Source organism: Lepidochelys kempii, chromosome 1, assembly GCF_965140285.1.
Source record: "Lepidochelys kempii isolate rLepKem1 chromosome 1, rLepKem1.hap1, whole genome shotgun sequence".
Lineage (NCBI taxonomy): Eukaryota > Metazoa > Chordata > Testudines > Cheloniidae > Lepidochelys > Lepidochelys kempii.
The window spans coordinates 280,863,222-280,886,544 of record NC_136380.1 but is presented as its reverse complement, the minus strand read 5'-3'; the positions used below and the strand labels follow the sequence as shown (position 1 = coordinate 280,886,544).

General features: G+C 40.4%; 1 protein-coding gene across 8 annotated transcripts in view; it reads left to right on the top strand.

Annotated features, from left to right (window-relative positions):
• The window catches only part of SYT1 (synaptotagmin 1), a 511,405-nt gene that overhangs the window by 399,477 nt on the left and 88,605 nt on the right, over nucleotides 1-23,323 (top strand). For all 8 annotated transcript variants that reach the window (XM_073327692.2, XM_073327691.2, XM_073327688.2 and 5 more), the window contains one exon: nucleotides 4,851-5,018. In XM_073327692.2, coding sequence (XP_073183793.1) covers nucleotides 4,851-5,018 — 168 coding nt within the window. The remainder of the gene's footprint in view (nucleotides 1-4,850; nucleotides 5,019-23,323) is intronic.

The window sequence follows — 23,323 nt, the reverse complement described above, 5'->3', positions numbered from 1 at the left end:
AGAAGAATCAGGGAACATATTTCAAAGGGATTTCCTAATGCATGTCTTACTTCTGTTACTTTAGGCTCTTCCGTGTATATGCTCCGTCTTATAATGACAGCTCCAGTTTGAGAACAGGAACAATAAGAGACTCAGGCTATGCAATCACTCAACAAGAAAGATATCCCCAGAGGTCACAGCCACTACTGCATACATAAGTCTGTTTTTCCCCTTGAAGATGTTCATAAAAATAATCCTTTTTTGGGACATTTCTTTACTGAGCTTTCCTATGAGTGTATTTAAAAGAAACCAGAGCTATAAATTACAGATCCCAGGTTAGCATATGCAAGAAACAACAAACAAATTTGTCATCTAACAGGAAGACACAGTGAATAAATCAGAATACTCACTCACAGGCAGATAGTGTCCACTTATTTTAAGTCACGACTTTAATAGTCACATTTTGGAACCCAGAAGGAAGTGTATGCTGAAATCTTTTGCCTAACAAGCTGTGATTGAGGTGTTTAGGGGCACCACAACACAGTACTGATAGTGGTCTAGATCCTGCAGTCTTTACTCAAGAAAAACTGATGGTGGTTTTGCCTAAATAAGGACCGTAGGCACCGGCTCAGTGGTATAGCTGCTTTACTTTCTGCAACCTCAGTAGTTTGTCTGCATGGCTGCATACATGCATTGCTTTCGGGTACTTCAACACAACATGATTTTATCTTGGTTTCACTGCTTTGAAGGATAAAAGCAGCTGTTCTTTGAAATACCCACGACTTAAAACATTCTAAAATCTTAAATTAACACATTTATTATCATAAATATTAAAAGGCAAAAAATGTAACCTATACAGCTACAACTTGCCCAGAATGCATGGAAATGGGAATCCAACTGAATGGGATTTATTCCATTAGCATCTGGAGGTGAAGTGCTGTTGTAATTTAAAGGGTTCTCTCTGGAGGGAAACCCAGAAACAATTTCTTGGCGGTGTTCGGTGGAATAACTTCTCAAAAAGAGAGAAATCTCTGTGTTTTTTCTGGGCTGCTATCCAGTGTCTCGCAAAGAGAAAAGTTCACCTCAGTATCTCAATTAGTGTAAGTTTTGCCATTGCCTTCACAGGTGTCCAAATTTCATCCTTTGTATTGTACATTGCACCTGGGGGGATTCTGCACTACTGCATGCGTGCATAATTAATGAGCTGTGCAGAGTTTTAATTGTTTTGTGCAAGAAAAAGCTTCTGCTGAAATGTTGCTGCAATTCCACCTTTTGCCCACCCAAGGGCAGTGTGGTGCAAGAACAGCAGCAGCTCCCAGCAGAAAATAACTTCTGCAATTCCTCCTTTTCCCCTCCAGAGCACGTTGTGGCACTAGAACATAGCGGCAGCTCTCAGTCAGCTAGGGAAGAGAGAGAGCCCGCCTTCTTCACAGCACCTGTCAGGCTAGGCCAGGAGACAGGGGCTATAGGGAGATGGACAGAGTGAGATGCTGGTGGGGGGGGGTGTCAAGCAGAAGCTCATAAGAGCTAGTGGGGGAGGACAGACTAGGGCAGGGGCTGAATGGGAGTGGAGGCACATGGCCACATGGGGGAGGGAGGTGCAGGGCCACCTAGTAATGGGGGAGGAGGTGCAGAGCTACATAGGGATGGGGGCACAGAGGCACATGGAGATAGGGAGGGGGAACAGGGACTTATAGGGACAAGGGGAGTGACTAGGTGGGGGCACAGAGACATATGGGGATGGGGGAGGGGGTACAGAGCCACATAGGGTCAGGGAAGGGGATGAAGGGCCACATGGGGAGGGGGGGAGTGTGTGTCTGAGTGGGGGTGGAGGGATACATGTGAACAGGGGGTGAAAGGACACATAGGGGTGCAGAAACACTTGGGGACAGGGGCATATGTGCCTGACTGAATGGGAGAGGCTAGGGATCAGCCAGGTTCTGCATGGGGCAAGCTCCCTAACAATCCCTCCCTGCTCCCCCAAAAAACCTGTTCCATACTTTTCCCACCCACACCCAACAACTCTTCAAGTTCACACCCAGGGTCCTTCCCAGCAATTTAATTCTCTCTCCCTCAGCTCCTCCATTACCCCTGATTGGGGGAGTAAGCCTTTGCACTGCTTCTGAGGGGTGAAGCAAATACATTTCTGTATTGTAGTTTAAATGAATTATTACTCAGAGCTCTATATTAATATGCCGAGTAAGGAATCTATTTGTCAAAAAACATTTCCTGAATTTTTTTTGTTGTCTGTATTGTTACAGACATACTTGCTGACAGGTATTTTGAAATAAATGACCAAAATAATTGAAACTGGTGTGATTATATTGTGTTATTTTGACAAATAAAATATGCAGAATTTTAAAATATTGGGCGAAGAATTTTTAATTTTTTGTTGCAGAATTTTAAAATTTTGGTGCAGAATTCCCCCAGGAGTAGTATGTGGAGCAGGGCTGCATGGACTTCCAGCTGTCAGTGAACATGAAGGCAGGCAGTACAGCATAGACCATCTGAAAATAAGATTGGTGACAGTGTGCTGGGCTTGCCAGATGCCATCATTTTCTTGGACACAAGAGAAAGAAAGTCAAGACACCAGGAATGTGGTTTAACTAGGTTTCAGCTTTATTAATTAGTGACACATCTGGAAACTAGCTGGCAATAACTTGTCCAGTGCAGAGACAAGTACCTTCTTAGTCTGTACCCACTTGGTGGAGGGCTCAGCCCCCTTCTCCACACACACCATTTGCCTGGCCCCAGGACCACTGCAAGAAGAGCTTGCACAAGGGTTAAGGTAGGAGCGGGAGAGTCTCCGTACTGCATCAGACATTGGAAGCCCCAACCCCATTCCCTACCTTCTTTTGTGGATGCCTTCTTCTAATCCACTTACAATTCATGTTTATCAGAGAACTAGACCCCCTAATGAATGAGTACCTGCACTGGGCACCTGCCAAGTTGCAACATCTTGAATTTTACAACCTAACTACCCACCAAGTCCCTGGGCTGCTAAAAGAAAGGTTAAAACCCTGCTCTGCACAGACCAGTATGGGAATGAGGGGGAAATTTCTTCCCAGATTACAGAGGGTGACTAGTGCAATGCCCAGATCGAGGCCCAAATGTCCAGTCCTACTCTGATCCCAATTGGAGGAAGGGGGAGCATTTCCTCGTGGTGCAGAATGTCACCCTGAGCAGGGGGAAGGGCTTATAAACCTTCCTCTTATGAGTGAAGGAGCCAATAGACTTACTTTGTTTCCCTTCTCTCCTAACCAATCAGCAGCAGAACCTGCCTCCTAAAGCCCTCAGAGAAAGAAGGAAACGAGAGGAAGCAATCCATAAAGGGACCAAGGGTTTTCTTTGCCCTGCTGGTCCAGACAAACCCTCCCAGCCTCTGAAGCAGAGGGGAAGAGGAGGTGGCATTGTTGCCAAATCTTCTTTTAAAATGTATTTGAATAAACTACACTTTAACAAAATACAGTGCCTAAAGTTACTGAAGATAAAAATTAAATAATGGCTAATATACCTTTCCAAATTGATAGGGTACATTAAGTCTAATGCACAGTGAATATAAATTTATGAAAAGGGACACTTTAAGACACATCTGTGTTCAGGAACTTAATTTTAATATTGCTGTAAAGACAAGCGTAAATGTACTTAAAACTTTTCTTACTGTATGTTTAAACCTCCTGCGACATTTAAAAAGTGCTCATTACAGAACTAATTTACAGTATTCAAAATTACATATATTCAAAGTATACACAATTTTGCTATTGTGTTTTATCATGTTAATGCACGGGCCTGTTGCCATTGAAATTGTCATAGACTTTAGCAGAAGCAGGATCAGGTCCTTAACTTGAAATATTCTGTGTAATTTTTCTATAACACTTTTTGACTAAAGGTTAAATGCCATCAGGGCAGTCAATATTTTAAAAAGCAAGTGAAAGCCAAATAGTCACATAATATTTGAAGACCCAGAGCTCAATAGACTAGAACATTTACTTATTCATGTGGCCAAATATTGTGCCATGCTATGGTTTCCCTTTTTATAGAGAAAATTACTAGAGAAAAGTTTACTGAAGCATATGGTAACCATCTAAACTCTAACAAAATATAGAGAATTTATTAAAATTGACCAAGCCTTCAGTGCAAGTTCCAACAATTTTAATTAGGCTTTTCTAGCCAGCTACTCAAGTGTAGCTTACCTGAACAGCATCACTTACCCCGAATATTAAAAATGTGTCTAATAAAGATCCTAACCCAGAGCATCTGTCCCATACCCATCAGAACAGCTGGAGAATTAGGAAGGACTTGGCCTGTTGCCTCTGCAATTTCTAACCATATATTGTGTCTTAGAATGAACCTTAGTATCTATGGTGTGAAAGGTATAATGTTGAAAAAATATACCTGGATAGGTAATAAATAGTTACCATGTAAGAAGACTATCTAGTCTCTAATTACCTTGTGTCAGATGCAGTAAGTCAGTTCTGTAGTTTTTCATTAGTCTCTGGGCTACTCTTTTCTGAGTGTTGACAGTATGATTTATTGGCAGAAACCATACTGCAGTATTAAAAGCTCATGTATCTTTGGGGCAAATAACTGGCCTCCAGTTTCAGTTTCACCACACACACAAAATAATATTTGAGGACAGAAGGCAAAAACTGGAGAGTGATAAGTGAGCTGCCACATTGTTCTATTGAGTACCATATCCTGGTCTCAGGAAACAGTGCATCAGGTGACTACAAAAATATATACCTCATAATTTTCCTCCAGTTCAATCTACCCAGGATGACAGCTGGTAAACCAAAGAAATTGATTTGCATTGCGGTGAACCCATCTTTATTGTCTGAGCTAGAGAGCTTTTCATTTTTTCTTCTTTATAGGTGCCATACTCCGAACTGGGTGGAAAAACCTTAGTGATGGCAGTATACGACTTTGATCGTTTCTCCAAACATGATATCATTGGGGAATATAAGGTGGCCATGAACACAGTGGACTTTGGTCATGTGACTGAGGAGTGGCGGGATTTGCAAAGTGCTGAGAAGGAAGAGGTAGGAAAAACAATTGTCATCTTTTTGGCTGCATACTTTTATCATCGGCTGGGGAAACAGTCAAACTAGTAAGTGGGAATTGACTTATAGCAAGAAACCTACCAATATTTCTCAAGTTAGCCTGATAAACCTTTCCATAGCTTGATGGAACTAAACCGTCTTGTAAACATGTATTGCTATCAGAAGATTTTCGTGGTGCATTATACCTTGTTACCCCCTACTTCCAATCATTTGTGACAGTTTAGGCACTATGTTGTGGGACAAACTTAAAAAGGTGACCTTTCTCTTGAGTGGCTGCAGGTTGCACCCACAACATTTGCACCCTCATTTGCAGTTGAATAGTGAGAGTGATTTGCCCCTGCGGTTAATAGTGAAACATACATTTGAGAATTTGTATCTCTATGGATCAAATTGTGAGGGAAGATGTTGGTTTTAACATGCTAGATTGTTATTATCATGTAACAATTCAAACAGTATTCAGTGATAAAAACGATGTATTAAAAAAGCATGCATTGGAATGAACTGTACTGTACCATAATATTATTCTCTCCCTTGCCTTTTGCTGTCTCTAAAGATCTGTTTTGTCACAGTCAGCTTCGGAGAAGGACATTTATAATAATTTGCTATCTAAAGTGCTATGTACACATATAGCACTCTTCAGAAATATTTAATGACTAAATGTTCATTCTGCAGTGTTGTTCAGACCAGCATATCCACATTTTTCTTATCATGAGAACATTTTTCTTACATTTTACATTAGTTTTCATTTTGATTATCAGATAATAAATAGCTTCCCACTCATAATAGACAGAATGTACAGCATGTTTCAGTTTTCTGGCGAGGCTAGAATGAATCTGAGTCTGATTTCCTTATTGTCTAGTTTAGCCAAAAATTGCTTTAGATTCCAACCTTGTTTTCTATGATTAGAGGGGCAACCTCTGGACAAAATCCTTCCCCAATCCATGTGAAGAAAAGCTGAATACTGGATTCAAGACCCCTGTTCTGAACAATATATTGGTTTAAATTTTCTTCCTTCCCTCTTTATATCTTCATCACCAGTGTCTTCTCAGATCTTCAGTTATGTATTTCACACTCTGCCTTTTCTGTGTTAGCTTTTGATGACTGTATCTGCCAACAGGTTTCTGTTTTTCTGGTGTATACTCATTTGAAAGTCACTGCTGCATTTAGATTTTTTTCTGTGGCATTTTCTTGGTCGTCACATCTTTCGTAGGTTTCTCTTACTAAAAAAGTCTGTAACATTAGTAGCCGTGTATTGTGGCATATTTCTATCCCGGTCTTAAAGCAAAGATCAAAAGAAGCAAAGATCAAAAGAAGCGGAAAAGGACCTAGGGGTGACAGTGGACGAGAAGCTGGATATGAGTCAGCAGTGTGCCCTTGTTGCCAAGAAGGCCAATGGCATTTTGGGATGTATAAGTAGGGGCATAGCGAGCAGATCGAGGGACGTGATCGTTCCCCTCTATTCGACATTGGTGAGGCCTCATCTGGAGTACTGTGTCCAGTTTTGGGCCCCACACTACAAGAAGGATGTGGATAAATTGGAGAGAGTCCAGCGAAGGGCAACAAAAATGATTAGGGGTCTGGAACACATGACTTATGAGGAGAGGCTGAGGGAGCTGGGATTGTTTAGCCTGCAGAAGAGAAGAATGAGGGGGGATTTGATAGCTGCTTTCAACTACCTGAAAGGGGGTTCCAAAGAGGATGGCTCTAGACTGTTCTCAATGGTAGCAGATGACAGAACGAGGAGTAATGGTCTCAAGTTGCAGTGGGGGAGGTTTAGATTGGATATTAGGAAAAACTTTTTCACTAGGAGGGTGGTGAAACACTGGAATGCGTTACCTAGGGAGGTGGTAGAATCTCCTTCCTTAGAGGTTTTTAAGGTCAGGCTTGACAAAGCCCTGGCTGGGATGATTTAACTGGGAATTGGTCCTGCTTCAAGCAGGGGGTTGGACTAGATGACCTTCTGGGGTCCCTTCCAACCCTGATATTCTATGATTCTATGATAAGTATGTGAATCATATTACCCGAAGAGGGCCTGATCCTGGGTAACTCTTCTTTAAAGTCTGTGCACACAGGAGAGTCAGAAAACGTTAAACCAGTGTGTATTTGGTCACTCCAATCTGTAGTAAGTGTCATGAATGCCAAGGAATCAGATTTTTACTTCACTACCTCATGACTTCTATTTTGTCACAATAAAAGCTACAATCAGACAGTATTGGTGTCTCACACCACTGCACCTCAAAAAGCATAAAATAAGCCAAATGATGCATGAAAAGTATTTGAACCTTTACCTCTTTAACAAAAACTTAACCTTTTAAACAAACTATTATTTTCATGTGCAGACAGCCAGTAAAATAATACAGGTTAGTGCTGGGTTTAGCTTGTAATGTGACAGATGGAAAGTACCTGTTCAACAGACTGTTATGTCTGCAGTAATATTTGACTTAGTCCCTCTGTTCTTTGGTAAAGTTCACACACTGCTAATACACAATGATGTTAAAGTTGCTACAGACAGATGTTCTACAGGGCATGCTACCCTTGTCAGTCAAATACTTGCACAGCAGACTTCTGACTTGACTGGAGCCTGGCTTTTTATTATAGGTGAAGCTAATTAATTAAAAACATACATTGTTCCTGAATTTGGAAGTTAATAAATATTATAATTCATGTAAAGTACATTGTGGACTTAATTTTCAAAAGGGCAAAAGCATAGGGCTGCATGTAATAATGCACTTTATTTGTAAATGCAGTGGCCGCAATTGCACTGACAAATGTGGTATTTGTATGTACGCATAGAAGTTAGACATCTAACTGGCCATGTGCACATACAGATACCATATTTGCATGAGCATTGTGCTAACTAATGGATCCCTTCATTGGTTCCCACCAGTTCACATTTAAGTTTTTGCCCTCACAAGTAAAGCCTCTTACAACATTGCCCCTCCCTATTTATTCACTTGGTCTCTTATCTCATTGCCCTACCTTCTTCCATTGTGGTTTGATCCTGCAAGGTAAAGACTCCTGCAAGATACTAAGTGTCCTCCACTCCCATCAGTGGGCTGAGAGTGCTCAGCTTTTTCCAGAATCAAACCCTTAATGGCATGGTGGAAAGATACTTGTCAACATGTCATTTCCTAAACCACCCCACCCAGGTGCAGGCCCAGCTCAATAGGTGAAGCTCCATGTCCAGCAGCACCAGGGCCAGGAAGGGAACAGGACAGCATAGCCGTGGGAGGGCCCCGCCTGTACACAGACATGCATATTGGTGATGCTCTGACAGGTTCCTCTAAACCCAGGAATGGCAAGAGGCAGTGGGCTGAAGCAGGGAGCCAGACCCAGCCACACAGGACAGGAACCACTGCTGCAGGATCCAGGCAGAGCTGGTTCAACACTGCCCCCCTAGAATGTTTTCCCCAGATGCCTGGAGCTAGGGTAAATAACCCCAAGAATGAATCATTTCCCTCATCCTCCCTCTATTCTTCTCTCTTTGTTAATTATATTCACTCACTGAAGCAGTTTCAAATTTGATTGCAAGGTCTTTGGTGCTACCCTAAGTTTGTATGGCACCAAGCATGATGTGGAACTGATTCTGATTGGTGTTTCTAGATGTGATCACAATATGAATAACAAATAAAGATAATAGCTGCTATTCATGCAGGTCAGATGTACAATTGTGCATAGCTCAGGGCTTCTGTCCCTTTGAAAATCAGGTCCCTAAATCTCAAACACATACATCAAAAGACCAAATAATTCCCATTTCTCATTCATTTTAAGCTTAATTCTCTTCTCTATTGCTGCCTAATCGCTCCTGGCTATATTCCAGGTATCATATGTACAGAGGAGAATTTCCATTTGTGTATAATCTAGTTTGGTTTGGTTTCCAACTATTATTATGTGGCGATTTCCTTTTATAACCATTAGGCAATTTGACATGGAAAAATTTCCTACTGCATAAAAATATTTTGTCTTGTGGATGATTGAATCCAACCACTAAATACATTCCAATAGTAAATTTCCAATTTCTTTTTATATCTCTGATTATATGCCACATCTATTCATGTGAGTTTCCAATAAATGTGGAAAATTATCATTGTTTAGGTTAGCTGAAGGCTTAGATTAAGTTTAGATTTCTTAATGTTAGAGAGTTGTCCTTTTGACAATAGACAGCACTGCAGTATACAAAGCTATCACGGCACCCGTGCCAGTTGTGGCATTTTTGTTGTTGTCGTTAATTATTCTAAACTCATTTCTTGTGGACATCATGGAAAAAGTGGGATTTTAGGAGTGATTTGAATGAGGGGAGGGTTGTTGTGCAAACTGTGATGCATTTGATAGATAAGCATTTTCACGCAATAGACTCAGACCTTACTTCCACCTTGCTCCCCCCTCTCCTTTCCCACACCCATGACAGACTTATACAAACCTCCAAAGACTAGAAGAGAAGAGCTCTTTGTTTAAGAATATTGGATTTTGCACTGTTCTTAGTAGATCTCTGAAAGATGAGCCTTGCACGCAGTCTCCTCAGAATGGATTTTGTTATTCTCCATTTAGATTCTAAAGGACTTATTCAGATGAGGATAATAATGCTATGGTGATTGCATAAGAGTTTTTTGAAAACATTCACTAGTCTAAAATCACTTACAGGTTCTTTACTAACCAATTTATGCAACGTGCAGTGCAATACAATGCAGTTTAGCGTGATACTGTATTGTGTTTTGCAAACAAAAGTGTCATAATGTACCTCCCTTATAGCACCATATAATGTTTTCAAAATGTAGTAAGAAGAGAGGTAAGCAGGAATTCAAGGAACAAGCCAGGAGATATCTGGATGTAGTTAATATAGTAGAGGTGCTTTCTGAACTGTGTTGTTAAAAGTGTCAGTGAGAGGCTTAGCCAAGGTTCCCTTTCACCTAGTAGGGGGAAATTAGCATGCAGAGGGTCTCCTCTGCGCGTGGAATTGTGGTGCGGGAACAATCCTTCCCCACCCGTCCCCTTGGGTGAGATCAATGACAAGGGGAAAGGCAATTCTGAACTTCTTTCCTTATGTTGATAACCAGTATTTACCCCCCACCTCTTGCCCCATGTTATAGGGGTTGGATTTCACTTCTTAAACCACTCAGCACTTCACTCACATTTAAGGCTACCTCTTCACTGCAGAGTTAATTCAAGTTGACTCCTCTTGAGTTAACCTAATCTGAGTGAAAATTAATCCTTGCGCTACACAGAGTGCTTGGATTACGGCAAAGAGTGGTTGTACTAGCAGCTGGTGAGTTGTGCTAATTCAGGCTGTAGCCTGTGCTCACAGTGGGCTAGCCAACTTGAATTAAAAGTTCCACCAGGCTCAAGTTACAGGTTTGTGTGTGTGTGTGATAGGACTCAAGTTGCGGGCAACACTTGGGTTATTGTTGTACCAATAAAATAAAAACCAGCAGGATCTTATTAAAGGGAAAAAGGCAAAATACCACATTTATTGTGAATACAGAAAGAATCATAGTAAGCAGTTAGTTATAGCTATAACATTCCATTCAATCTCATATTTATTCACACATTCATTCATACAAACACACACACACACACACACCCACACACACAGGTTCTGCAAGGTTGTTATCATAGTTACCAGCCTTAGAGTTGCTCATGCCAAGCCACTGGCCAGGTGGCCTGGACATGAGGAGGGAGCAGGGCCTTGTCAGATGCTCATCTGATGCTCCTGGAAGTTGGTTTGCAGAATCAGACCCCAAAGTTCTCACTTTTTAGAGTCTATTTTTATAGGAATTTCTTCCTATGCCAGTCTATGGGAATTGCTTCATCATGCTGTTGCTGAATCAATCAGCAGATAGCACATTCCTGACGGCTCCAAGATGTTATCTTGTTCTTTGGTTCTCCCATCCTTGAGGCTGTTGGGTGGATTCCAGTCTGCCCTCCGGGGGTGGGGTCCTCTGGTTATTTCCACTTGACGCCTTCTTCAGCCAATGGACACTGGATTCTTAGGCTGGCACCTCCCTGATCATTCAGTTATTATCCACACCAAGCATCCATCCACATACATCCTCTATCTCTATTTTAATCACAATTGTTAATACAACAAAAGGGCGGGGAGTCTCTGGGTGCTGTTTCTGTTGTTAGAGTATTGCTTTGAGTCTCTCTCTGTGAATTGCTTTGAGAACAGACTCTGTCTTAGAATGTACTAACACAATTAGCAGATTGCAAGTTTCACACATAGAGGGAGAGAAACAGTACCAAAAACCAAGAGACCTCTTAATTAGTAATACCCTGGAATTTAAACTCTGGGGAATCAAACTCATTTGTGATTTTAATACAGAACTTCTTTAATATGATCCAACATTATAACTGCAAGGAAGATAAGCCCACCTAACCCAGTTATTTGGGTTCTATGCAATGGATTTCATCCAAAGAGTCTTATGTTGAGCCTGATTCAGAAAAACTTCATTGCTTATGCTAATTCTGGAACCTAAGTCTCTCCAAGAACAACAGAGAGAAATCTGTAAATGGTTTGGAGAGATTTATTTTGCAGGACATTTCCTTGTTTTATATTTTCTATTTCTTGGCATTTAGCTATCAGCAATGTTACAATCTGCTCCCTAACTCTGCAGTGATGATACCAAACAGCCTAATGGCAAGACCTGACTCAGGAGAATCTCTGGCAGAGCTTGCTCTGAGGACAGAATAACTTATGTTTGGTGCCCTGTTCTTCTCTCCAAAGATTAAGGGGCTGCGCCCTCAGGATTTGAACAGCCTGCATTGGTTTAGGATCTTAGGATATTCCCAAAATACTGTTTTCTACTTACAAATGAGGAAACATTTTAAAATAATGGTAGTCTACTTTATATGAAGATACAAGGAGTCTGGATATTTTGTAATTGAGGAAAAAGAGAGCAAGAGAGTCTGGTTTGGTAGGCTAATAGCAAACTTCTACTGCATGCATGCATGCAAATAATAATACCTTTCAACTTGCTCCTGTCATTACCAGATCATGGGGAGTCTGGCCTAGTGGGTAGAACCAGGAGTCAGGAGCTGACAGTCAAACGAACAGTTGGCACTAGAGTCGGGGTCTAGTCAGAAATTGTAGCTGGAGCCAGGGATTAAGCCAAGAGTCAGAGCTGGAGAACAGAGCCAGGGTCCAAAGTACAGAACAATAGGAGGGTCTGTGGTAGCAACAGGCCAGATACTGCCAAGTTGCACAGACAGTTTCCTGAAACTTATTCTATGTTTGAATAGTGCACCTGGACCCATCAGAGGTCATGGGGCATTCTGTCAGTTGGGTCTTCTGTGTGCAGCACTTCCTGAGGTGCTTAGTTGCCCAGAGTTTATAGTGCTTTAATCACAGCTCTGTGATGGCTGCCGGGTGGTGGAGTGGAAAAGTCAGCCACCTGAAGACCTGGGTTCTAGTGTTCTAAATCCTTACAGCTTCTACAGCTCAGGTTCTAGCACTGATTCTGAATCAATCTGGGTTTTAGCTTCAAATGTGCACATCAAACACCATCTTTTGCTTCAGCGTTACTACCTACAAGACTGCCACTACAAAGACAAGAATAGAGTTTACCTAGGCTAGATGTACAGCAGTGGACCCAGGCCTATGTCTTGTTAGTGCTCATGAGCATGGTACGGCAACCTCGTCTACTAATTACAACCAAACATGATAAAAATAGGATAAAATCCTAAGGAATTGGCCAAAATTGTATGGACAAATGTAATTATGTTAGATTACTGCAGCGACATTTTATAGCATATTCCACATATAATAACTGCAGAATGTAATGTTCATCATTGAAAAGCAAAATCCGTATATAGTCCGTTCATTTATAATATCCATTATATGAGGAATATCATGTAATTTATTTGCTTACTACATCAGTTAGGTTTTTTGGGTCCTAACAACTTGTTACTAAGTGGAATTATAGATAAATTGGCAATTAAGTAGACGTGAAGTCAGATGCTGAAATGCTCATAATGTTTTAAATTATGACCCTGAAGTAAGATGTATTCCAAAGTGTGTTAATAGCAGTCCTGAGCAATCACTTTGAAAGAGTCACCTAAGTGACCTCAATCGACTTTAGCATGAAGATCCTGTTTTATCACCCTTCACATGGAATTCAGTTGTTGCACTACATTTTAATGAACAGTACAATCACAGAGGAGAAAAGCATCTGTTGAGCAGTTAGCCTCCTTTTTGTCCACAAACTTCTTCTGTGCTTCTCAGCCTCTTCCTAAAAGCATCTCAGAAGAAGTCAGAGGGTGAGGATTTAATGAGATATTAGAAGCTTCCTTCTACTCTTATGACCCAGTCAAATTTGAATGCCATCTTTTTCCATCTCTCTTGGGAAAGGATGATTAATAAGTTAATGTTGTAAAGCCCTTGAAAGACAAAAGTCTCTATATAAGGATTTGTTATGCACTATGCGAGTTTTAAAGAACAGGGTCACTCTGCTCAATGATTGCCTGATATTGAGCAGTCCATTACGCATGAACTACATGCCCAGAATCCATTTTACCTTACTCCTGCTATCTTTGTGCATAATTGCTGCTGATATAACGTATTCTTCAGGCTCACATGACTGGAAAGTGGAATTGATGGAAGGACTTCTTTTCCTGCACCAACTCTGGCATGTAAAATTTTGGGCAGAGAATGTAGAAAAAAAGGTGTTGAAAGGAGTTTGCTCCTCTGTGGCATAGACCAGATGTTGTTGTTTCCACTAACTTTATATGCATCATGTGGATGTTAACACTCCAGTACAGTGGACCAGAGAGACCTCCTTAATGCTTATTGCTTTGTGAATCTTTTTGAATGTCACCTTCATTTACTGCACATGATTAATTTGTTTTCCTTTGGACATTTTAACAATATTTGCACTTAGGCCCAGATGCAGCCCCAGTGACCAGTCCAAGGAACTCAACTGGCTGATTGGGATCTCTGTGGGGGGAAGGAGAGAATCTTCCTCCTGGACAGCAGAGCAGGAGCAGAGCCATTAAGGCCTGGAGTAAATTCCACAACCCTAATAACTCCCTTCCCTGGGGAGAAGGGCTGCCAGCACCCACTGCAGAGATTTTTTTGTGTGGACTACTGGTATCCTTCCCCTTCCATACACAGTGGTTCTGCTGTGTTGAGGACCATCAGTACCTGAAGATAAGGAGATAGAAGTTGGGCTTCAAGGGGGGACTTCTTATTTTAACACTTAAGCAAGCTTCATAGAAATTAAAGATGGAAGATGCCAATTAAGCCATCTAGTCTGTTGAATGCCCGGTGCAGAAACTCTGTAAGCGAGAGTTAAGGTCATTTATACAAAGAGCAGTTCACTTCACCAGTCATTTTCTGTTATATAAAAGATGGACAAATGATCTAATAGGCCTTTTCCATCTCTAAGAATAATATTTGGCTCTTACGTAGCTCCGTATATAGTGCTTTACAAAGGAAAATATCATTATCCCTATGGAGATGCTGTCCACCGTGCCAGGCACATTTTTTAAAATTGAAGTTTTTATTTAACTGAATATGAAAATGAACTTCTGTGTTTTCCACTGTGGTGTTTAATTACATATTAAAATTATTTTACATTTTTAAAATTGTTATGGTGGTGCAGAATTTTGTATTATCAATGCACCATGCTGTGTTATAGCATTTCTCAGCCGGAGAGATAGGGGACAATTGGGGCTTTTGGAACCTGCGAGGCAGATTAGGTTTGTGGAAAAAGCATCTTAGCTGGATGTTAAAATCACCATCACTTAAATTAGTTGCTGTTTACCAGGAAATTTGCACCATGAAATGTTTTAACTTCAGAGATAACACCCCACTGAGATGAATAGGGGGGTAAACGCTGCTGCTTGGAACTTTTGTTTCAGGATTTGCAGAACTATATATTTCCTTCAGGGCCCTTCACATTCATGCTGTTGGTAATCCTACCACACACCTTCCTTGAAATAGCATCCTCTTTCTGTACGCCCGCTCTGGAAAGAAATGTGCATATGGTGGTCATGGGCATTTTTATGACATAAATGAGGGATTTAATTGGCTCATTGAAATCAAAAGGGAACAAAAGCCAATTTGTGTGTCTAGATTCACCTCAGATTATATGGAGATACAGCCATTAAGCATACCAGCAAAGACAGTAGAAAAGAAACCAAATATTCCGCGGTGGTATTAAAATCTGCCTCTTTGGGGCCTTTCTGTTTCTGGGTAGCAGGCTGAACAGAGTGTGTTCTGAGGTCAGAAACCCATGTGTTTCTTATTTGTCAGAAACAAGTTAATTACCCATTTGACTTCCACACGTAGAAATGCATCTCGACCTAATCTGCTGAAAAAGTTCTTCCCTGCATCGATATATTTGCAGCTAGTGTTAAAACCTCTTTTACCAATCAATATACAAAAAAAAAGTATACCAGGTAGAGTACATTCCTGACAACGAATAATACCAGACAGAGTACATTCCTGACAAGTGTGCAGAAGGTCAGTGGAGCAAAATGGAGTTACAACAAGAAAGGTACGAATAGCAGAGAGAAACTTTGCTTTTTTTTTTTTTTTTTAAACAAATTCATTTTTTTTCATGTTGAAGTACAGGACAGAGAATAGACGAAATAGATAATTCAGGTTCACTAAACTTGAATGTTTAACATGCTATGGCATTTGGAAAGGAATGTTATACAGTTTTTTCTATAAGCTTCTTAGAAACAAGGTGGGAGAGGTCAAAATGATCTCAGCTAATTCTTTCTAAAAGGTTTACAGAGTGCGTGGATTGCTAAGCGGCAGGCAGTGGTCTGCCAACCAATTACTTTGAGGTCTTTAGTTCAGATGATTGGTAGGCCAATCATTTACATTGGTTGAAATCCAGTTCAAGAGAAAGATTCTTCCCTCTATGGTGGAGATGCATGGGAGAGGGCTTTAGACAGGTGTCTTGCTGTGGAGCTGCAGGGGGAATTCTGGTCTAGTCAGCTGCAATTTCTTTTGAGGTCTCCTGGTGTGCACACATTGTGACAGCAGCTCTGGCACCCTGGAGGAGATTTCAGCACACTCTGTGCTCTGTTACATCTGGTGGCTGATGCAGAGGAGGCAGTGGATATGTGTCCCTTGTTTTGTGTCTACGGGTTTGCCCGCGTCCCTCTTTCCCAGCCTTCTTTAGACAACCAATGTCTGCGATGTACTGTCCAGAAGCAGAAACTGCATTCCTCAAAAGGATTCTGGTCATCTCCCTTAACAAGAGTCCAAGAAGAAATGGGAGCTCCATGCCTTTCCCCACAAACCCATGCAGGGTGTGGTTAGATTCTGGCCCCACGTCAGTAAGTGACCAAAGTCATTATCTGATTGCTGTTAGATGAACTGAGTTCATGAGCCAGATATTTGTATCTAAATAGTATCATACCCCATCATAGGTGTCAATAATTGGCGACCTTGTTTGGCAGTCTCTCAGCATGGAGATCTGCATTGTAATAGAGATGAGGAAACACCAGCTTTCATACTGGAGAAATTGGCCCACTCAAAAAAAAAAAAAATAAAAAATTGAGGCACATTGGTGTTGCAGTGTTCCTGCTATCCATGCTGTGTCCTCTCTGTGGAGAACTAGAGCTTTCCAGAAGCTTCATAAAAATGCATTTTTGAAAAGGTTAAGACAAAGGTTTGGGAGTAGTAGTCCATGAAAAAGGGAAATTAGTCATTTTCTTCATTTTCTTTTTTCTGGCAGTTCTTAAACACCAATTTAGACCATGTCATTGATTACCATAGTAACCATTTAGCCTCTTTTCAGAGCCTTTTGTGTTTCAGTTTAGTTTAACATCTTGCTTAACTGGCAGCTGAAGGACTTCATACTGTAGCTATGGTAGGTACTGGTAGCACGAATTGCCTTTTTTTAAAAAAATTGCAGCTATAGTCTAAAACACAGCACAGTATTGTAAACCGTTGTGTGTTGGACTTTTACTGTCAATTACTGTACCATTTTAAAAGGTTAGATTACAAGAAGTTAGTGTATGATATTGTCATGTTTCCGTTGGCCCCTTCCTTTCTGTGAGAGATGGAAGGCCTGTAGGGATTACTAATACCTATTTTGTATCTTAAAAACTGTTTTGGATCCATCTAGTTATGCACATAACTGGTCTCTGTAATCATGTGTCCTTATTGCTATAACTCTCATACTTTCTTTCCCCTTTCCTTCATCTTTGTTACACTTATTTGTTGTTGTTGTACCCCTAGAAAGACCATTGACTGCATCATGTCTTAAATTCGAATATAAATTCTTTGAGGGGAGCCTTTTATTAAGTGTTTATACAGCACCTAGCACAGTGAGACCCTAGTCCTGACTGGGCACTAATCAGTTATACAAAATATAAATAATAATGTGTAGAAAAACCCCTTCCAGTTAATTTCTGTTTCAGGATTTTATGCATTCCTTCCTGCCATGCTAGTAAGAGACTGACATCTCTAGGTTTTAAGACTTTGCAGTGTGTGTTACATACACGCAATCTATTTTTGTAGGACTGATTATAGCGAGTCTTTAACTTCAGTCAAAAAGATCAAGGTGAATAATAAATTTATAATACTAATTATTATTCTCAGATATTCACAGGTAGCACATACGGGGTTCATAGAGAAAATATTTAAGAAAACAAAAGATGGATATAAATGCTGTTCTGTACATTAATTTAGAACATACATTTATAAAGGTGGTAAAGAACAATTTGAATTGTATAGTACCATCTGTATCATCTGGGTTTCTCACACTGGAATCACTCTCAGAACTAGACTAATCTGTGAAGGTCAAACCAACACCCTTCTCGACTTTCTCTCTCGCTCACTAAAATCATTGACACCTCCACCTCCCCTCCTCATTGGAGAACGTCGTAAAAGTTAGACTGATCTCCTAACTTCTCATCCTGGTTGGCTATTTTTGAATTGTACTATCATTCTGCATATGTGATTTGGATAGTGATAGCTTAGTTGCACTTTTTAGCCTGTGTACTTTGAGGTGCTGTTGCTCTTTCATGATGGCTCTTTGGTCTTTTGTGAATCGTTCTCTGCTGAGAGCATTCTCATTGTGCGTATGTTAAAAATGCAGGCCTGGGTATGGCACAGAAACATATCTGCCATTTTTGATCTAGCCACAGTGGAAGAAACCAATAAAGCCTCCAAGATCATTGATTTAGTTCTGTTAGCAATCTTTAGTGCCACTGACCATGACGTTTTGTTGACTCATTTGTAGTGCTCTGATTGGATAGAAGGATGGATGAAGAGGTCCTCTCCTTCTTCCTTCAGAGATGACATGGTGTAGAGTGAAATCTGCTTTAAAGAGGCTTTAGAATATATATTGCCATGGGGTTCCATCCCATTACCCTTGCTGGCTGCTAGGACAGAGTACAAGGCATTGTGGGCTGCAGTCTTCCATATGCAGGTGACATGCAGCTCTGATCTCCTTCTGAATCCACATTGTACTGTCTCTGTGCTTCTCAGTTCTGAGTGAAGATTTGGATCTGGATGGGAGAGAACTGACTGTGATTTAACCTGATGATGCTGGTGGGCCTGAAGATTCATTTTAAGGATCGCACCTGCACTTACAAACATAGAAATAATGCCAGAGAGCAGCTGTGGTCTTGAGTGCCTTTTTTTCATTTGTGGCTGACCATGATACTGCATTCTTTCTTCTTCAACACAGACCTTGTCACAGAAATCTATACCTATGGCACTTCCCAGCAGAGTTAGTGTAATGTGCAATTTATAGGGCTTCCAACCTATAGAAGCTAAAGTTGGTGCAGAACATGACAGCCCACCTTCTAAGTGGGTTGGATGGCTGGCTACATGTGTTCCATTACCTCCCAAATCAGTTGTGGGTACAATTTAAAGTGCTTCTAGTAGTCTTCTAAAGTTCTACATAGTCTGATACCCAGTTCTTTATGTTCTGCCTCTCCTTGTCTTCCGTAACAACTTTTAAAATCCATTGAGGAATCTCTGTTGTTGATGCCTGGCCTTGCTGCCAGTTCAGAAAATTGAATGCATTATCATCTGAGTACCCTAATATCTTGAACTTACTTCTCCTGACTGTCTATGTGTATTAGTGCCCAAGCCAGAAATTAGTTTCACATTATACTGCACGTTTTTGGTTCATTTAGGCTTTTATATTAATCAGTCAGGCTGAACATTAATTTCTTCTGATGATGTTTTCTGTGAAAGGCAGGACATTTGAATCAATTTTGACTAATCTAATTTTCGTTTGCACTTTTGTAGACCCAATTGTTAAAAGTGCTATACCACGCAAAATAAATGCTGTACATTTCCCCACACAAGGAAGTTTCCTTTAGTAACTATGGTTTTCTTTTTTGTAATTGTAGATGTAATTTCCTTCATTTTCTTACTTTTCATATTACTTTTTTGAATATTAACCTGTATATTACAATGTGCATCAAAACCCTCCTAAAGAAGCCTCAGCATTCGCATGAGTTATCCAAATACGTAACAAAGCTAATGCTTTTGCCCCATTTCTACAATGGGAGATGTTTCATCTCATTGACATTTGACAAAGCTACCCCGATTTTTTTTTTAAATCTATTATTGACTGAACAGTGTCAGTTAATATTTGATACTGATTGCTACAGGAACACACAGGTATACAATAAATGTGCTTTTATGTCACCAGATCCTGGTTAAGGTTTGAATTTTCAAGTAGCAAATGAATCATAGAAGGCAGAGATAGAAATAACCTATTGGACTATCCAGTCAAATTTCTCGCCGCTGCAGGATTGTTCTCTATTGTACGTTTGCTAGTATTCTGGTCCTGTCTTGTTGTATATGTTGCATGTGAAGGGGGTTCCATGTCTTTCCTTACAATCCTATTCCACTGCCCTAATGCATTTTTGTCAGGAAGTTTCCCCCTGATACTATATCATCAAAAAGGAGTGACTGTAGCTTGGTATTATTCACAAACAGAAGTATTGTCCCCCTTCCTAGATTGGACACAGCTGCAATGAAACAGAGGAAGTATATATGGGAAAATACTTTTGGAAAAGAAGCAAGTAATAATGCAATTGTTAATTAAGTGGAACTAATTTTATGCATCAGTTTACTAAAGTGTTCGTCTCCAGAAATAGTATATGGGACAGGGTCCAAACTTCAGATAAAATTAAAGAAAGCTAGAGCTAATTCCTACAAAAAAACCAGCCATTCCTTTAAATCAACTGACCAACAAAAGAAGAAGTTGTGAAAAAGAATGGGCAGAATGATCAAGATGTTACCCATCTTAATAGCAATCTGCATTGCACCACGCATCCAAAACAGCCATAAAGGGAGTTCCATAGATTGGATCCGTGACTGGAGACCCCATCTCCCACAGACAGCTCAGATGGAACTTGTGGAGAGAGAAAATTGATATGATCTCAGTATGCTTGGAGAGTCATGTGGGAGAGAGAGTTGCTCAAATATCTTTATAGGACTTCATACAGTACAAATAAGACCTTAAATGAAGTATGTGTACAACTTCTGCAATATTTATAAAGTTTAAAAAATGTTCTAATGTCTGTGAGAGCTGTGTCTAAATCCATAATGGTTTCTTCATTTGCAGTGCCAAGCCCCCTTCCCAGGTTTCTCAGTCCCAGCAGCGCTGGTCCTTTTCAGGCTGCGCGCCACCATCTTAGCTCCAAGAGTACTGAAAGTTCCATGGTTTGCTGTGTTCTCTTTTTCATACTCTTTCTTTCCTATTGACACCATTTTAGGTTTCTTGGCTTCCTTGATGCTGTTTTCTTGCTTTTCATCCTCTTTAATTTTCTTGGCCATCTTCTGGCTCTCCAGCTGCTGTTTCTTGAGTTTTGAACGGACTCAGGGTACCAGTGTTCTCCCTCTGCTGGAAGTTACCCCTTAGTTACCAGGCTCCCAAACCTTCCTTATTGCAGTTGCTGTTCTTTTAAACATTTAACATTGAACCAGAGCTTTCTTGTGTGCAGCTAGGGAGGACCTGCTGTGCTGGAAGCAGACACACCCATGGTGTTTCATTCTAAACGACATACTGAGGCTGGAGGATTTGTGGATTTTAAAACCTCTTGATAGTCTTTTTCTGGAATCTTCACAGCTGGAGGAATGGATGTAGCCAGAGCTGTTGGGATATTTTGCAGAATTTACCAGCAATTATAAATAATTGTATTACTATAACCCTATCCACCCTTCCCTTTATCCCCACAACACTGGTTTGTTTAATCTATCTGTTTGCTTTTGTCTTTAATCAAGATTGTAATGTCATTGAGTCCGGAAATCTAGTGATGCTACATGTTTGTACAGCACCTAGCACAGTGGAGCACCGATTCCTGACTGAGACCTCTAGGTGCTACTGTAATACAAAAAATAATAATGTACTAGGAGCTGGTTTGTGTGTACAAAATAAAGCTTTGTTCACATGTATTCTTAAGCTTTTAGAATCCAAACATTTTAATTACAGTGCTCGGCTGGCTACTGGCCTTGTACATTTTCTGATGTGTGGTATAATGTCAATCTCCAGTCTAAAATCTCTGGTACAATCGCTTTCAGAATCCCAGGCAATCTTTCGATAGTAGAACTGTACTAACTAAGCAGTAATGTGCACATACTTATTATAAGAGATATCTTTAAATCAAGCAATGGCACTGTACTATGGCTTCCCTTGTCCTCTCAGAATAGGACAAAGATTATCTTTAGAGTGGCTACAATAGACACATAATTTTACCATAATTATGGGAAAGCATTCCTATTTGACTTCTTACAATGTCTGGTAATCAAAAAAAAAAATTCCTTCAAACGTATTACATTTCCTCTCAATGTTGTACTTAGACTATTCACTCGGAGAAGAGCCTTGTGACATGCTATAGTTAATAAGTTTTCCATGCTGTCAAAAGTAATAATATTAATGTGCCATTCTTAGTTAAATTAATTTTGTTTTGTGCATTGGCCTGCATAAACGTGAGTGACATTTAGAAATATGATCAGGCAGGAGCTGAGGAGAAGCCAAGTGGCAAAACAGAATGAGATGCAATCATTAGAGCATAACAGCCAGCTGCAAGCATTTGTGGGGTAGGCAGAGAGTTACAAAATGCCATTCCATCATGCTTTTGGGGTATTTGTTTTAGTTCATTTTCACCCTTCTAATTTATTCAGAAATTACATTTTTCCCCTTTTTAATTAGGAACTCAAGCTGTTTGGTAGCGTGGCCCCTGTTTCGAAATGGAAGTGCAGAATCCTGCTAATCTCTGATTTCAAGTGCCTTGAGCCATAGCTTATTCTCATTCCACAAGAGGCAGCTGATTGTAATAGCTTTTAAACTGATGACCATGAAGTGGTATTTTCAACTCATAATGATGGTGTTTGTTCGTATTTCTTCTGCTTTTTTTCAAAAAGCATCAGTAAAAGTGCTTTCTATAAACAGTTAAAAGTAATGAAGAGTACCAAAAGGAGGAGGCTAACAGAGGATGACTAATAAATATTGTGATCAAAATGATTGGCCCAAGTTGTTGCCTAACTTGCCTTCAGCTCTGATTTGCCAATACACTGGAGAGTATTATATTATTAGGCCATTTAACAAAATATGAATCCATTATTTTTCTACATACTTTTCACTGCTTTTGTTATTTGTGACAAGAGAGAGAGGCCATGAAGCCATGTGCTAGTAACCGGTGATATAAATTAGTACAGTTGGATTTAAAAATAAACAAACAGCCCAATTTCTATAGTTCTGCTCCCCACACTCTGTCTTCCCTCTCTGTGAAAAGATCCTACCACTGGTGGAACCCTCTGCTCTTTCTAACCTATGGGGAATGTATGTAACAGATCAGTAGGTGTGAGAAAGTTACATGCCAAAGGAATAAGAAGAGTAGGATTGTAGTAGGAAAAGCAACTAACTGGAATGTACAAGATAAAGCGGCTCCTCCTCCTTTCTTACCCAGTCCTATTTCTACACCCAGATGTCCACCTACTTGCTCAGCATGTAATTTACACCAGATTTTGCTCTTTCCATTAAACAGATTTGTAATTTACACCACTATGAACAGCATCTTCCAATTTGGTCCTTTACTTCCACGTTTAACCCTGACTACCATTTTTTCACTGAGGAGCCAGAGCTAGGATAGATCTTCTAGTACTTTCAATAAATTCTGCTGATTCACACAACCATTTCAGGTTCCAGTTCAAAATTGCCCTCCTAGTTTTGAAAACCTACCTCCTGGACCTTGCCTCTTTGATTCCATCTCCCCTCTCTCTATTCATTTAGCATCTGCCTCCTTTCTGTCCCTTCCGCTGTGGTCCCCTCTCCCCCACAGCCACGCCGCAGCGTGGGCAG